Source organism: Trichosurus vulpecula, chromosome 3, assembly GCF_011100635.1.
Source record: "Trichosurus vulpecula isolate mTriVul1 chromosome 3, mTriVul1.pri, whole genome shotgun sequence".
Taxonomy (NCBI): domain Eukaryota; kingdom Metazoa; phylum Chordata; class Mammalia; order Diprotodontia; family Phalangeridae; genus Trichosurus; species Trichosurus vulpecula.
This window is the reverse complement of record NC_050575.1, coordinates 325,031,519-325,049,734: the sequence shown is the minus strand read 5'-3', so window position 1 is coordinate 325,049,734 and position 18,216 is coordinate 325,031,519. Positions and strand designations below refer to the sequence as shown.

Here is an 18,216-nt window from a genome sequence, read left to right as displayed (position 1 = left end):
AGAATATTTCAATAAAGTTTAGTTATGACTAAACAAGATTTAAGTGCTAAAAATAATTTCACTTATGTTAAAATGTGCTTATAAATGCCATAGTATATATTGAGCATGCTCTTACATCACACAGTCTTATGAAGTTGTCTTAATTCTGGCCCTTTTTATTTAAGTAAATTACCTGAACATTAATTAGTTTGCATGTATAGATTACATACATGTGTCTTTGCCACTAATTCAGCCTCTTTACTTTTAAGCAGCGAATATTATCAAGACAGGAAGAACTTAAGGAAAGAGCAAGAGTTCTGTTGGAACAAGCAAGAAGAGATGCAGCTTTAAAGGCCGGGAATAAGCAGATGATCAGTGCCTCCACCCCAGTGCGCAATAAGCAGCTGAGTGATGTAAGCTTCATGGGATGGAATCGTTTAAATTAATTGTTATTTAATTATGCCTCTTCCCCCTAAGTTAATTGTCCTCTTACAGCATATCACATGGTGATGGGATCATAGTAGGCCCTCAACAAGTATTTTATAGATGATTGTAATTTTTATACCTGTTTTTCCTACATAATGGTATTAACTAGGAGGAAAAAATGTATCTCTGGAGTATGAATTTCATTTATGTTTAAATAATCTATTCTCTAGATGACCATCCTCTCTGGAGAAGGAAGTTAGTTTGTATGTTGGTTTTTCCTGATCCCAGCTGCCTATTTTCCAAATTGTAATACTACAGCTAATAATAATGATAACTCACACTTAGATATTGCTTCAAGGTTTACAAGGCATTTTTCCTCACACTAACTCTGTGAAATAGACTTCATTAATTTCACTTATCTGGGATCTCATCAATCCCTCCAACAGTTGTAATTTATCCATGCTTCTCATTTTGTATAAAGAAGAAAGGCCTGTGTTTAAATTCAGCCTCAGACACTTACTACCTGTATGACCCTCAGCAAGTTAATTAACCTCCTTTGCCTCAGTTTCTTCATCTATAAAATAGGGATAATAATACAACCTTTCTCATAGGTTATTGCAAGGCTCAGATGGGATAATATGTAAAGTACTTTGCAGACCTTAAAGTGCTATAAAAAATGCTATCATCCTCATCTCAATCATCATCATATTATTAATATTATTACAGCTCCTCTCCATGCTTTCCATAAACACTCCACAAGAGGACCATCCTTTGGATCTCTTGACATTGCATGGGAACTAGCGGCATACATAAGGGATGTCATAGTCATTCCTTGTTTGTAATATATGACCAGCCCACCTCCTTTTTCTGTTATACAATCCTTTGATATTTTGCATAATTTTTATGAATGAGGAAACTGAGGCTCAAGATGGCTAAATGACTTACCCAGACATTAAGTACTAAAATCCAGAATGTAAACCTCGGTCTTCTCAAGACTTTTTCTTCACAAGACCATTCATTTTTATGAATTTCACTGATGTAAAATAGAGACTCAAAAGGCTAAGTAGAATCTATTTCACTTTAGTCTCTAGCCCAAATAAAACATGACATCCTCTAAGTCATTCTTTAAACTTCTAAGGTTTGGGGGTGGGAGAGGGGATGTTCGGAAGCATTTGTTTTAGGCTCAGGTGTAGTTTTTATTTTGAAAAGTTTTCTTTTTCTTAAAAAAAACCTGATTTTGTTTTGTGACTACTACTAAAAAGTTCATCTTTAGCTAAGAATGAAAGGCATTTTATCAATACTTTATGTACTTTGGCCTCTAATGAACTTATCATGTAATATTTTATATTATAGCTTTATGTGTTTGTGTCTTATTCCCTCCCACTAGACTGTAAGCTCCATAATGAAAAATTAATAATTAGACTCCCTTTAAGACCCCTGGTGCTGATAAAGTTCTGAGGGATTACATGTTTCCTCTTCTCATATAAAAATGTAAACAGTTTAACCTTGTTTAATCTCCTGTAATTTCTCATGTTTACTTTTTTATTCTTCTCTCTAGTTTTGTGTTTGAATGTCAGATTTTCTATTCAGCTCTGTTCTTTTCATCAGAAATACTTAAAAGTCCTCTATCTCATCAAAGCTCCATTTTTTTCCCCTGTACGCATTATACTCAGTTTTTTTGGGTACGTTATCCTTGGCTGTAAGCCTATTTTCTTTGCCTTCTGGAATATTGTATTTAAGGCCCCTGCTCCTTTATAATGGTGACTTCTAAGTTATGTGTGATCCTGACTGTAGCTCCTCACTACTTTAATTTTTTCTTTCCGGCTGCTTGCAGCGTTCTTTATTTGACTTGGAAATTCTGGACTTTGTTGGTAATATTCCTGAGAGTTTTCATTTTGGGGTTTCTTTCAGGAGGTGACCTTTGTGTTTCCACTTAGCCCTCGTATTTTAAGTGATCTACACAAATTTATTTTAAGATTTCTTGAACTAAGATGTATAGGGTCTTTTTTTTTTGGTCATTGTATTCACATAGTCCAATGATTCTTAAATTTTTCTTTTCAGTCTGTTTTCCAGATCATTTGTTTTCAATGTTTTGATTTTATTTAAATTTTTTTTGATGCATCATGGAATCATTAGCTTCTGTTTGGTCTATTCTCATTTTCAGAGAGTTTTTTGCTTAGGTAAGGTTTTGTACCTCCAGTGTCAAACTATTAATTTTCTTTCTTCCACATCACTCATTTCTTTTCCAGTTTTTCCCACAAACACTATCATTTCATTTATAAAAACTTTTGTTTTTTACTTTTTTCTTAATTCTTTCATCTTTTACAAAAATTCTAGTCAAGTTTGGGCCCAAGCTGTATTTTTCTCTGAGGCTTTTCTTGTAGATGTTTTAAAGTCATTCTCTTCTTCTGGGAGTTGTATCTGGAACTTCCATAATAGTGCTTTGTGATCAAGTTCTTTTTTTGTGTATACCTGTTCTTCCAGGCTACTGTCTTCAGGCTTGATGTTGGAGATGAACTCTACAGCACTTCTGGAGAGAAGGCCTGGGCTGTTCCTGTTGCTGTTTTCTTGGGCTGTTGAGCATTATTATTCCAGTATCTCAGGAACAGACTGGAAACCTGCAAGTTTTCAGTACTCCCAAACTGGTCTGATCCAGAGCAAAGGTCCTGTTCCTGCCCTGACAAGAGTAGAATGATGCTGGATTCAGCCCCTGTCAGTCATCTAGAAAGTGCTTTTGCTCCATAGTGGCAGAACTGTAGCCTCCAAACTGCTGCTGTGTGCTTCTGATCTGAACTTTCTCCTTTCTCAGTACACCATTGAGGGCTTTCTCACCCCAGAGTGCTACCCCACTGTGCACATTAAGTCTTTGACCCAGAACTAGCTAATGGTTGAAAAAGCTGCCAATAAACATCTGTCTCCATCGCAGTGCCCTGGTATGGGTCTGGTGGAATCTCAGTCTATGTCTTCAACCTCCTCTTGCCTTGGTGCACAGCACACTGGAGCACAGGATATGGCCTGACCCTTCTCTCCAGTGTCTGTACATCTTCTTGTGCTAAACTAGACTGGTGAAATGACCCATTGTGACTTTTTCCAAATTTCCTCATCAGGATTCAGTCTGGCACATTTTCTGGATCTGTTCAGAGGACATTTGTGGAGGGGAGCTCAGTCACACAGTTCTTTACACTTTGGCTGTGCCCTTCTCAGTGGCCTGCTTTCAGTCTTCATTCTTCTTGACTCCTCTGCAGCCTTTGACACTGTACATCACTCTCTTCTCCATCATAAAGGGTTCTCTCCTAGACTCTCTTCTTCTCTCCCTTTATACTACTTCACTAGGTAATCTCATGAGATTCCTTGGATTTAATTATCACATTTATACTGATAATGCTCACGCCTACTTATCTAGACTCACATCTCCAACTGCCTTTCAGAGATCTCAAATAAATGTCCTGCAGACATCTTAAACTCAAGTTTAGAATTCAACGCATTATTTTTCTGCCTAAACTCTCCTCTCTTCCCAACTTTCCTATTACTCTCAAAGGCACAACCATTTTCCCAACCCCTCAGACTCTCAAACTACATATTGTCCTCAACTTCTCACTATTTCTTATCCTCTATATCCAGTCTGTTGCCAAGTCCTGTCGATTCCAGCTTTGTAATATTTCTCAGAGACACTCCCTTCTTTCCTCTGACACTGGTGCAGGCCCTCACCTGGACTATTGAAGTAGCCTGGTGGTAGGTGTGCTTCCCCCAGTTCTCTCCCTACTCCAGTCCTTTCTCCCATTCAGCCACCAAAGTGAACTTCCTAAAGTTTAGCTCCAACCACGTCATCCCTACCCACCTCAGTAAACTCCAGCGGCTCCCTGTGGCCCCCAGGATCAAGTACAAAATCTCTATTTGATGTTCAAGTCCCTTTACCACCTGCCCCCTCTTCCAGCCCTTTTATACCTTACAGTCCCCCAAATACTCTTTGATTCAACAACACTGGCCTCTTTAATGTTCCCCCAACAATTTCTCTGGCTGCCCTCCATCCCTAGGACACTCTCCCTTCTCTTCTCTGCCTCTTGGCTTTAAGTCCCAACTAAAATGCCACACAGGATGACTTTCTTCTTAATTCTAGTGCCTTCCCTCTTTTGATTATCTACAATTTAGCCTTTCTCTATTTAGTTTGCACTTGTTTGTTTGCTTCTTGTCTCCCCCATTAGATTATGATCTCCTGGACAGCAGGGACATTCTTTTGCCTTTCTTTGTATCCTCAGCTCTTAGCAGAGCACTTGGCACGTAGTAGTGCCGAGCTAGGTGGCACAGTGGATAGAGTGCTGGATTTGGAGTCAGGAAGACTCATCTTCATGAGTTCAAATATGGCCTCAGACACTGACTAGCTGTGTGATCCTGGGCAATCACTTAACCCTGTTTGCCTCAGTTTCTTCATCTGTAAAATGAGCTGGAGAAGAAAATGGCAAACCACTCCTGTATCTATACCAAGAAAATCCTAAATGGTGTCATAAAGAGTTTGACACAACTGAAACAACTGAATAACAAAGTCACTTAAATGCTAATTGACAGGCCACAGTGAGCAAAACTAGGAGCAAAAGGTGGCATTGCAGCAAAAAAAAAATATTCACATTTGATGGAAGAAAGAAGTTAATGACAATTAGAGCTATCTAAAAGTAGAATAGAACATATACTGGGTTACCCCTCATTTGAAAACTTCAAACTAATGCTAGGTAACCCCTTGTTGACAATGCCATAGGGATTTTTGGTCAGCTGTAGGCTAGATGACCTTTGAGGCCTTGCCCAGCTCTGAGGGTCTGCAGATCCATAAAAATTGGTTATGAAGAGATTTCAGTTAGACCGTGTGTGTCTGTATATACATTTCCATAGCTATTAAAATACACATACATACGTACTGTGGAAATGTACTATCATGGTTCTCTTCTGAATTTATTTTTCAAAGATTTCTAGTGACTTCCTAATTGCCCAATCCAGTGGCCTTTTTCTCAGCTGATCTAAGTTTCCATTCACCTTAATACTGTGGCATTTAATACTATGGACTGCTCCTTGTTCATGATACCTTCTTATCTCTTAACTTATATGATAACATATTCTACCCATTCTCCCATCTCTTTAATCCTTCCTTCTCTACTTTATTATCTGCCTTATTCTTTTTGTCCCTTCATTTAGGTGTTCCCCAAAACTCTTTCTTCTTACTTTCTTCTCTATGTAACCTCCCCCATTTCCATGTCCTCAGCTACCACTTTGATACAAGTTACAAATCTAGACTTCTAACTCAGATCTCTTTGTTAGAAGCTCCAGACCTGTAGATCAGTTACTTACCAGGCACTTCTACTGGATATCCTAACTAGTATCTTAACCTCATTATGTTTAAATCTACCTAATTTTTCACCAGCTGAATCATTCCTGACTCTTAAGAACTTGGGATTTGATCAAATCACAAAGACATAAACATCTTGTTGATTTATGAGATACTGTTTAGATTGTTAAATAATCGTTTCTTTCAGCATAGAGCCAGGTGTAGAAATTGAAATCACTGCCACAGATACTTAAAAATCTCTTTTTATTACATTGTTTTATCAGTTACTAACTTTCATTGCTTTCTTAGAATGCAAAAAAAATGCTAACATAAAAAGCTTTAAAAATAGGTTTTGTTTTATAATAGATAATAAGTGAATAATTTGATCACACAAAGATAAGAAGTGAAATGCCGGGAAGCAGAAACTCTTACTTTCAACCATAACCAAATTTATGTTACATTAAAACTGACAAGCACTGCTCTGTTTAGTTTATACCACTTTCTAAAATGTAATCAGTTTTCTTCTTTTCATTCTGTGTACATTATATCACATTCTCATGTTCATAACCTCAAAGATATCTTGGATTCCTTGCTCTACTTTCTACATATCCATTTAGCCACCAAATCTTATCAGTTCTACCCCCTCAATATTATTCCCATCTCTAATCCCTCTTTACAGTTCTCACTGGCATAGGCTAAGACCTTTATAACTGCAAGGATCAATCAGTTAAAAGCATTTAAGTACCCATTATGTTCAAGGCACTGGCACGGTTCTGGAAATACCAAGATAAATATCAAAAGTCCTTACCTTCATGAATCTTATGTTCTATCAGAGAAGACTACTGGAACACCCAAAGTAAGTTTAGGGTAATTTTAGGGAGGGAAGGCACTAGAAGCTGAGGGTTAGTATCGTCATTAAACTTTGAAGGAAATTAGGGATTCCAGGATATGGTGGTGAGGAGAGAATGTATTCTAGGCATGGGTAGCTCCCTGTGCAAAGGGATGAAGAAGGGAGGTGAGATATTGTATGTGACGTACAGGAAATAGTGCCAGTTTGGCTAGACTATAAAATGCATAAAAGAGAGTAATGTGTAACATCTTGAAAGGTAGTTGGCCTCAGATTGTGATGGACTTCAAACACCAAACAGTATATTTTTGTTTGATACAAAAGGCAATACGGAGCTTCTTAAGCAGGCGAGTGACATGGTCAGACCTATGCTTTAGGAATATCACTAACAGCCAGGTTGTGAAGATGTAATAAGTCTTTTTTTAATGGGTTCAGAAAAGCAGCTTCACCAAGAATAACATAGGACAGGTATGATTATACAGCAATTTATCTGAAAAAGATTTTGGAATTTTAGATTATTGAAAGTTCCATATGATTCAGCAGAATTATGTGGCAAGCAAAATACTGATGCGCCATAGAGAGAGGCATAGCTTTCAGAGGTAAGGAGGTGATAGTCATATTCTAACATGTCCTGACCAGACTACATCTAGAGGATTGTGTTTAGTTCTGGACTCCACAACTGAGGAAGAATGTCCAAATGAGGGCAACCAGGGAAGCAAAGGGTCCTCTGTTAATGCCCTCTGAAGATCAGTTGAAAGAATTCAGTTGAAAGAATATGGGAACTGGGCCTGCTTAGTCTCAAGAAGACTCAGGCGGACCATAATGTTTGTCTTCAAGCATTTGAAGTGTTGTCATGTGGAAGGGAGAATAGATTTGTTCTATTTGACTCCAGAATGAGGAACTGGGGCAATAGAAAGTGGCTGCACAACTGTGCACTCTAGCTTCCTGGCAGGAAAATCTCTCTAACAGTAAGAGCTGTACCTAAGTGCAGTACTCTGACTGAGAAGTGGGTTCCCCTGTATTAATAGCATCTCTTAGCAGATTTTAGGTAACCTCCTGCTGAGTATGTATTACAGATTCCGTTTGGGGTGCGCTTTGAATTATTGACTACTAATTTCCTTTCCTCCTCTAAAATTCTGTGATTCTTTGAGATGCCTGACTCCCAAATTCCCCAGAGACCATGGTATAGTGGGTAAAGCCCTGTGTATTCCCTTCTTATCCTCTATATTTTGAACCACAGGGATCCTAGCCATTCCCCCAACTAATAAACCTGAGATGATTGGAGCTACTCCTTCAAAGGGATCCTACTCTCATCTCCATTCTTACCATCTCTTCACTGTTTCTTCACAGACACAGCTCTGTCTCCCCAGTCCATGACCAAAGTCTAGTCTGCCTTCTCCCTTATAATAGTATAAGCACTGTTGAGGCATAAAGACTAAAAAAAGCTAAAGAATAATTTAATAACTGGCTTCAGATATATGATGGTAGACTTCTAGGTCATGTGACCAGCAAAATAGCAAACTACATACATTCTTTCTTCCCCCTAATCTTCCAAATAATAAAACCAAAAAGCTCAGAGCAAGAATTAGTTGCTAGATGGAGATCATTATATTTGAATGCACAGGACAAACTGGATCTCACATTGGGATCCTCTCCTGTTGAAGAGATTTTGCCAACACAATTTAATCTTTGTTTGCCTCCCCGTCCTCTCCCGACAAGAAGTAGAAGCCAACCCTGCTAAGCCATGTGTTGGGAATGTGGGATGCCTTCTGTCTCGAGTGGCCCCTAAGTTACAGATTGCAAATGTTGCAGACACTGTCTGGAACACCCTCTATTCCCTCCTCCGACTCTTGATAAAGAGGCAGTGATTAATTCTGTCCAGCCAGAGAAGGAAAAGGAAAGATCCAAGTGAGGAACTGGAACAGGAAGCCAGCATGAATGGCTGTACTGAGCTTGAAAAGAGAGGACAGCATTCTAGCTAGGATCAGTCTTGACCTTGTACCTTACCTCTAATGCCACTAAAGGTAGGAACACAAGCCAGGAAACACTTAAATTCAAGAGAATCCTGAGACAGTTTTGCAGCCTGTACCTTGGGAAGCACTGACAAAGGGGAGAAGACACAAAGTTGCAAGAGAATATGAAGAAAAAAGACTAAAACATCAAAATTTTCAAGAGGAAAAAACTCAGTACAAACCTAGAAGATGAGCAGATGAAATCAACATGTTCTGAAAACTAGAAGGAATGATGAATAATAAGCCCTCAGAGAGATTACAAAACACTTTTAAATATTACATGACAAAGGAAATTGAACTGTGAAGTGAAGGATCCTAATAGAATCCCAAGAGTGAATGGAACAATAATAAGAAATTACAAATTGATTCAAAAGAGTAATTAAATTCATAAGTGAAGAAATTAGAAATGAATAGATGTCAGAAGTTAGAACTTTCAATGAAATAATAGATTCATTTTGCAAATTAGGAAAAACTAAGAGTTTCTCCTAAGAAATGATACAAAGATTAATGAATGTAGAATTTAAAAAAAAAGATAGTGGAAAATCTAGTAGATAAAAAGCAAAAAACAAAAATGTTAAAAGAGGACATGATCTCTATACAGAAAGGAATTGATGCTTTACCCTTATCCAATCAGGATAAGAAGAACACTTCTATAGGACACATGTGTGCCTGAGTTGGAAGATAGAAAGTTCATGATGGATTCAATCCAGAGGAATCAATTCATTGGAAGATTACTTCCTGTGAAGGTGTTGTGCCTCCATAGATGTCACCCTGTCCCAAGAGAAGGCATATGTGAGTGAGCTGCTACCTATAAGGATGGGAAGGACAGTGACCCAGAAATGAGAGGGCATGGACAATGGGAAGAATCATGATCATGTAGGGGAAGAAAGAGTTTAGAACTGGACTAAAAAATTTGGAACAAAGGTAGTGTCTGTCATTGAACACTGCTTCTATTCAAATTACTTCACTGTTTGACACTTCTAAGAGTGAGGCACAATAGAAAAAAAAAAAAGACAATATGGCAAGATTATATAGACAGTAACATAAAAATTCATTAGAAGTTCAAACTCCATATTTCAGAAGCTTAAATCCATGAGAAACTCACATTTTAAACAGGATTAGATAAGGATATCAACTGTGAATCAGAGAAGAAAATTTCAGACAGACAAGAAGGGAAGAAATTTGATAAAGAGAATAAAGCAAAGAATAAAAGAATAAAAGCAAAGAAATTCTCTGTCAAAAAAAAGATATAGAAAAACTAGCAAGTAAAGTTGGAAGGAAGGAGATGAAGGAGAATTGGAATTAATTTAGAGGGGAAAAGAAGAGAAAAATAGAGAAGAAATAAATAATAAAAAGAAAACTATTATTTAAATAAAACCCCAGAACTAATGAAAGAGTTGACAAAGGGGGAGGGTGGAGCCTGTGGAAATAGCTTTACATCCAGGTAGTTTAAACAAAACCAACCATAGGAACAAAGTATTGAATTAATAGAGGAAGAAGATTTAAAATAGTTGAAAGTAATAGTAGAGACACAAAGAAAGGCAAACACTAACCTAATTCATGACTTTTAGTGTCACTAAACTAAACAAGACACTTAAATGAGAGTGGCAGCATAGATAAGCAAATAAAACCCCACAATCTCTTACAAGAAACATATAACCAGAGTTACCCATAAAATCAAAATGAATAGTGAAACAAAATTTACTATCCATCAGATGAGTCCAAAAAAGCAGGACTTAACAACTATGCTATCAGATAAAACAAAAAGAAACATTCACAGTCCCAATGAAGATAAACAAGGAAATTATGTTATTCTTAACATAGACAGTGAACCAACATCAGTATTAAACATATGCTCCAAATGGAATAACAAATAAATTCATATAAGAAAAATTAACTGAATTTTAAAAATAACATTGGTAGTAACACAGCACTAGGACACTTTAAGTTCCTCTGGTAGTTGGACAAATCTAACAAAAAAGGCAAATAAAAGGGAAAATATAGCACTGGACAAATTCTTAGAGAATAAGAATTGAAAGAGTTATGTTGGCTTTTGAATGGGACCAGTAAAGAATATATATATTTCTCAGTACCATATAATAGTTAATAAAAAGAGACCATGTATAAGGGCATAAAAAATTGGAAGTAAATGTTTTTTCAAACTTCATACTAAACATTTCCTTTACATACTATAGGATAATAAAAGTATTAATAAGGGGAGAAGCAAAAGCTATAAATCTTGAGACTTAATAATGAAATATCAAACAAGTTGGTCAAAGAACAAATAATTGAAATAGTAGCTGTATAAGATAATCATAATAATGAGACAACATTCCAACATTTCTGGAACTCGGAAGCATTCCTCAGAGGAAAAATTATATCTATAAAAGTATACATTAACCAAGTAGAAATGGAGAGGATTAATGAACTAAGCAAGTGATTTAAAAATTACCCAATAAAAATAAAGTCAAAAAAAGAGGAAATCTTGAATCAGAAAAATTATAGAACTGATAAGCAGAATTAAAAACTGATTTTTGAAAAGATTAACCAAGTTGGTAAAGCCTTTATCTAACCTGCATAAAAAGAAGAAAAATCACATCAACAAAATTAAAAATGAACAAGATAAAGTAACGATAAACTTAGAAGAAATAAAAAACAGTTGTCAGAACTCAGTTATATTCTGTTTAGACCAATAAAACTGAGAAATCAGAAGATGTAAGGATTATCAGAAAGTATATAAAATATGTGTGTGTATATGTATATATACATGAATATATATGTTTGTGTGTGTGTATGTGTATCTGTGTATGTGTGTCATGCCCAATTAACAGAATACCAAATTGGTATTTTTAATAATCCAGTCTCAGAAAAGGAAATTGAATTAGCTATTCAAAAAATAAATAAACTGATCAGCTAGGTTTACAGAATAGTTCTGTCTTTAAAAAAAAATTCCTCTAATCACAAATTATTCTGAAATATTGAGAAAAACTCTGTTGACCTCATTTTATAACACCCCTAATGCCTTAACTAGTTGAATGGTAAAACGCAGAAATAGCATATAACTGTCATTAATATCAGTGTACCCTGGCAAAAATATTATGGTAATTAATAAAAAAATTCCCTATGATCAAGTTAGGTATGTTCAACTTGTATCATAGGGATGACATACAAGGATGGTTATACAATCCTACCAAATACAAAAGTATCCATCTGATATGAATTATATCAGTAGATGCAGACACAGAAAAGTTTTTGATAAAATACAATACTTGTCTATCCTAAAAACCCTGTAAAATATAGGCATAGAAATATCTCTTTAAAATAATTTTTTAAGTATTTAAATCAAAATATTAGCTTATCTACAATGGATAGACTAGAAGTTTTCTCAATAAATACAGAAGCAAAGCAAGTACATCTCTTTCCCCATTGCTATTCAACATTGTTGTAGAAACACTAGAAGTAACAGTAAGACAAAAGAAGGAATTTAATGCTATGAGGATGGTCAGAGAGATGTTTTACTTAGGAAATCCTAGGGAATCAAAAAAGAAACTAATTAAAACCATAGCTTCAGTGAAAGACTACGGAATAAACCCCCCCAAAAATCAACAACATTACTATAGTAATAATAAACCCCAGGGAGCAGTAAAGAAAGAGAAGTCCCATTCAAAATAACTAAAAAATATGCACAAAATAACTGTGAAACTGCCAAATCACACTCCATGCTCGTATAGTTAAAAAAAATGCTCTTTTAGAGAAATAAAGACTACCTTCAATAACTGGAGGGCTTCAGTGCTCATGACTAGGTCATACTACTGTAATAAAAATGACAATACTTCCAAAGTCAATTGACAGATTTAGTTCTTTACACATCAAACTACCAAAAGGATAGATGACTTATTTAGGTTGACAATATAATAAAATTCATTTGGATGAAAAATGATCTGGAATGTCAGAGAAGAATGAAAAAGGAAGAATGGAGGAACAGGACTTTCAGACCTCAAACTATACTAAAAAGCAGTAAACATGAAAGCCATTTGTTCCTTATTTTAAAAAGTGGAAAAATAAATCAATGAAACAAACTAAACAAGGAAGAATCAGAAATCATTAACCCAGTGTTTGATAAATGCAAACATAAATTACCTAGGAAAGACCTTCCTATTTGACAAGAACTATTGGGAAAGCTAGAAAACAACCTGACGGAAATTAAGTTTAGGCCAACATCTTGTTCCAAATTCTATTTCCACCATGGGTTCAAAATGGATAGAAAATTTGAATATTAAAGATCATACCATAGAATTTTTTTAAGAGTAGTAGATCATATACCTCTTACATCTGTGGGTAGGAGAAGTATTTGTAAAATCCGAACAAAAGATAGAAGTGATTATAAGTGTTAAGGTTAGTTATATGAGACTGAAAAGTTGTTGCATGAAAAAAGTATTAATGCAAAAAAGGAAATAGTTGACTGGAGATATCTCTGATAAAGGTCTGATAACCAAGATATATTTTGTTACTGTTCATTTGTTTCAGTCATATCTGAATCTTTATGATTCCATTTGGGGTTTTCTTGGCAGAAATACTGGGATGCTTGCCATTTCCTTCTCCAGCTCATTTTACAGATGAGGAAACTGAGACAAACAGGGTAAAGTGATTTGCCCAGGATCACACAGCTAGTAAGTGTCTGAGGTCAGATTTGAACTCATGAAGATGAGTCTTCCTGACTCCAGATTCAGCACTCTATCCACTGTGCTGCCTACCTGCCCCAAAATAGGTCCCCAGCAAATATACAAGACAAACCCATTTCTCAACAGATAAGAGGTCAAAAGATACGAAGAAGCATTCCTCAAAAGAGTTCCATGTTATCAAAAATATGAAAGAATGTCACAGATCATTAATAATAAAAGGAATGCAAAACAAAACAACTTCATGGTTTTAAAGATGATGAAAGATGAGTATAGCTAATGTGGGAAGGACTTTGGAAAAACAACACACTAATGCATTTTTGGTGGACCTGTGTATTAATTCAACCATTCTAGAAAGCAGTCTGGAATTCTGTGAAGAAAGTGACTAAACATCAGTATCCTTTGATCCAGAGATTTGACTTCTGATCTATATATCAAGGAAATAAATGACAAAAAGAAAAGCCCCATATGTCCCAAAATATTTATTGCAGCACTTTTTGTGTTAGCAAAAAATGAGAGACAAAGTAGATATCCATTGATTGGGGAATGACTTAACAAAATGTGTGATATATGAATGTAATGGAATATTACTGTAACATAAGAAACAAGAATATGATGAATATGTAGAAACATGGAAAGACTTAAATTAATGCAAAGTGAAGTAACTAGGGACAGGAAAACAGTATAAAGAATGACCAAAACAGTGTCAGGAGAAAGAACAACAATGAAAAATTGAAAGTGAATGCTATAAAATTATAATGTAAAACTTGTTCCCAAAGAAGAGATAAGAAAAGACACTTTTTCCACTTTGCAGAGTTGGGGACCACGAGTGTGGAATTCTGCATGTAATGTCAGACTTTTTCTACATTAGCTCTGTTGAATTTTTTTTCTTACTTAGAAATAATTTCTTATTGTAGGGAATGGTTCCCTGGGAGTGGTTAGGGGAAGATAAAGTAGGAAATGTAGGGGATATAAAATAATGACATCAATAGATATTTATTTTAAAAAGAAACACATATCTTTTTTACACAGGTAATAATGACTTTGTTTTTGCTATCCACTGAAGATCAAGCAAGAGAAAATGAACTTCACCATGAAAAGAGAGAGGCCATTCACCCTGTACTTCCTATTCTCTCAAAACTCTTTGACATCATTCCCCTGTCTTTCCTCCCTTTGCTCTAAATTCAGATGAAGAGATAACACTTCTCACAAAAGCCAGCCCCACTACTTGTACCCTGTTCCCATCCTATCTCCACTCAAAAGATAATTTAATATTGTCTGTCTTCATCTAGTTCCCTTCTTTGCTTCATTTGACCCTGACATCCCCTCAAACTATCCCTCCTCCCTTTCATAGCAAAATTCCTAGAAAAAAAATTATCTACATATATTGTCTCCACTTCCTCTCTCCCCCTCCCCCATTTATTTCTCATTCTTTTTCTTTCTGAGCCTAGCCCTTCACTCAAAGTAAATTGCTTTCTCCAAAGCTGCCAATGATCTCTTAATTATAATATCTAATTGTCTTTTGTCAGTCCTCTTTCTTCTTAACTTCTCTATAGCAACTGGCACCACTCTCCTCCTGGGTACTCACTTCTTGGGTTTTTATGACATTGCTCTTTTGCTCCTCTACCTGACGCTTCACTTAATAAATGCTTATTGATTCACTGATGACAAATTTGGATTGATTTAAGGAAGAATTCCTTGGTGGTGAAATCTCTTAACCATAAAAGACTATTTTTTCTAACACCTTTAAAACAATGCATCATCATTTGTTTGAAATGCTTTGAAGTCAGGTAGCCAAATTTGATTGACTTAGCTCTTTCAGAATTATGGCTCTACACATCTTTGTCCATTCATCTACTTAATAGGTCATATACCTTCCCCTATTAGAATATGACCAGGCACTGTCCTGCTTTTCTATTTGTATTCACAGTGTTTCACACAGTATTAGGCACACAGTAAGCACTTCATAAATGCTTTTTATTATATAATCCATAAAAACCTTTCAAAATGCAAGCTTGACATTTTAGTTTTCATGTCTTATGAAAGATCACTTGATTCATAATACTTTCATATATTCTTTAACATAGCTTGGATATTTCTAGAAATTATTTTTAATAGCATCTAAGTTTTTTATTTATTATTTTTGCATTCTGTAGTATTTTCAGATTTTTGCATTTTTCTAATGTGAGGACTTGGTGGCGTAGGATGTTTTTCTATTGCCCTCATGTACTTAAAGCTAAATTAAAACCCAAAAGTTGAAAATTCAGCAGTTTTATCCTGTATTAGGGTTTTTCTGTATTTCTATCAGGAGAACTATATTTGGAGGGTACAGGGAAAGGAAACTGTGATAGACAAGATATGCCAGCCTAAAATTTTGTATTTAAAATATGTGTATGTGTACACACACACACACACACACACACACACACACACGCCATCTGGCCTTGGAAACAGGAAGACTCAGGTTCCTGAGACTGAATTAATCAGTGAGTTTCCTATCTGCATCAAATTCCACACCAAGAGTTTGCCTCACTGATGAAATCAGGTGTTGTCACTAATACAGATATTACTTATCATTAGTAACAATACATATTTTATAAATGTGCAGTCTTCTAGGAGAGGCAGAACAAACTCATCTAGCTAGTCTAACCATTTAGGCATTAGTGATTTTATAAATATACATTCACTTTACGTTCATGAATTGTCTGCCGTGAAAAATGATGCCTTCAGGACAGCCAGTAGTCACATGTTTGGAAACTTATGAAGAATAAACAATATTATAAACTTTCAAAGCCGATAATACTACAGACTTGAAGTTTCTGTCATAGTGATAGTTCTTCAATCATAACTGATACCTTTTAATCCTTTGAACAGTCAAGTTTAGATGATTATCTTGATTTGAAAAAGTATAGTGAAAAAGTTGCTATCCAGAGGAATAACTAAAATGATATATTAAAATATGGAACTAGACTGAATATTCTTCAATTCAGACTGCTTACTTAAATTATACAAATAGCAGTGTTTACTCTTATTAGCTAGTGAGTTAGCAGCAATACTGATCAAAATGTTTCCATGAATGTCTATAATGAATTTTAGGCATCTTTGAAAACTCTAAGGGAAAAATGGACTTTAAATAAGTGTAAAGAAAGGGTGTGGTTATGTTGATATGGGTTATGGCCATTCACTGATTAACTGCAGAGAAATTTGAGAACCAAATTTTTGATAACCTTAGTTTAAAAAGTTTTCAGTACCAGTGATCAAGAAGGTAGTATAATTTCTACTCCCCTTTAGAAATGTTCCACAGTAGAATCTACATTATTTCTCTTAATAAGACCAAGACTTAAGAAAACTACTTAAAATCTTTTAACTGTTTTGTTGTTATAATAGAAGGGTAGGACTTTGTACACCACAACCTTGCTCTTTTAATGTTAATTGGAAAATATTGATTCAAAAAAATACTAGCCTGCCATGCTGATAATTGTGTCAGATTTAGATAAGATTACTAGATCTTCTAGAGATTATGAAATAACCAGTTACTTTATAATTGGTAAAAAGATCGAACATTATGTGGTAATCTCTGATTTTTAGTAATTTGTTCAATAGCTTTCATTTATACATGTTTTTAGTATGTCATCACAAAGATAAACAGAATTTTAATAGCTAGAGTTGGCCACTCTATATTTCAAGAATATCAGATTGTACTACTGGTATTTCACATATAAAAGAATTAACATAATATCAGTCAATACTTATTTTGTTTTTTAAAAAATTGAAGCTAGTATTTATCTAAAAAATAAAATTTAAAGTTTATCATATATTTTTCATTTATATGAAGCTACAAGTTGTTAATTTCACATAAAATATAAGAACAGGAAACTCAATGTTCAGTCAATAGTTCTAAAACCTTTTACTAGCTTATAGAATAAAAAATTTATCTTTTTTTGGTTGGGGAGGGTGCTAACATTTTCTCTGTGTATTCAAAATTCCCAGGACACTGAGATAAAAATATATTTCTTATTCCATAGCCTACTCCAACACAATAGTAAGAAGATTTAATGTACATAATCCGTTTCAGACCAGTAAGACATTTAAAATGTATAGCTAATCTTTTTTATAGCTGTATTTTGTGGAGTAGGAATGTCTTATGCTTACATTTCAGTTATAAATACTTCAGCACAAGTCATTGACTTTTATTCATTTTCTTCTGAATAGTAGTTTATTGTGTCTAAATTTGAGTTGCTTAGAAATACAATTCCCTAAAAACGACTACCAGACTTTTTAGAAGATGTATGTCATCAATTTATTGACACATATTCAAGTGAAATAAAAACAAAGCTATACTTTAAGAAGTCAGATTTTTTTTTCTATTACATGGCCACAAACTCTCAGCCTAAAAAGTTTTAATTTACATGGACTTGCCTTGAATGGAAGAGTTAGGCCTACATGCCCTAGCATCAAGAACACTCCTTTTCATACTGCTATCATTAGCCACGAACATTCGCTGTGTTCAGTGCCGTGTTGTTCATCTTTAGCTGATATCACTGTTACTAAGAGAGCTGTATTTTGCATTGCCTCTTCTGTTACTGCTCAGCATGTAGCAGGGTAGAGTTAAAAATCTTTATTCATTTCATCTTTAAATGTTTCTTTTGTTCTCCTTATCATGTTCTGGCTTTCCCAAGGATATATGCCTTGAACCAAAAGTCACATGTGCATTACTAATTGTGTGCTGTTGTATTTACAGTTCCTAGTGGTGGCACTGTGAAGCAACTAATTCTTTTGCTTCACTTGATGTAAAATAATCTGAGTGTCTTTGATAGTAGTGAAACAGTATTAATTGTTTTGTACATTTCTTGGTCACTCTTCTTAGGTGGTCTTCATAATCTATTAGAACTTTCAGCCAGATTTTTGTAATGTCATGCCTCCAGCAGTGATTAAATTGGTAATTAATGAACAGTCTTTGGC

At 35.1% G+C, this 18,216-nt stretch overlaps 1 protein-coding gene across 10 annotated transcripts in view; it reads left to right on the top strand.

The window, feature by feature from the left end:
• Positions 1 to 18,216, top strand: part of EHBP1 (EH domain binding protein 1) — a 433,107-nt gene that overhangs the window by 307,382 nt on the left and 107,509 nt on the right. For 9 of the 10 annotated variants that reach the window (XM_036752175.1, XM_036752180.1, XM_036752174.1 and 6 more), the window contains one exon: positions 249 to 392. In XM_036752175.1, coding sequence (XP_036608070.1) covers positions 249 to 392 — 144 coding nt within the window. The remainder of the gene's footprint in view (positions 1 to 248; positions 393 to 18,216) is intronic. The other variant, XM_036752173.1, reaches the window with a different exon arrangement.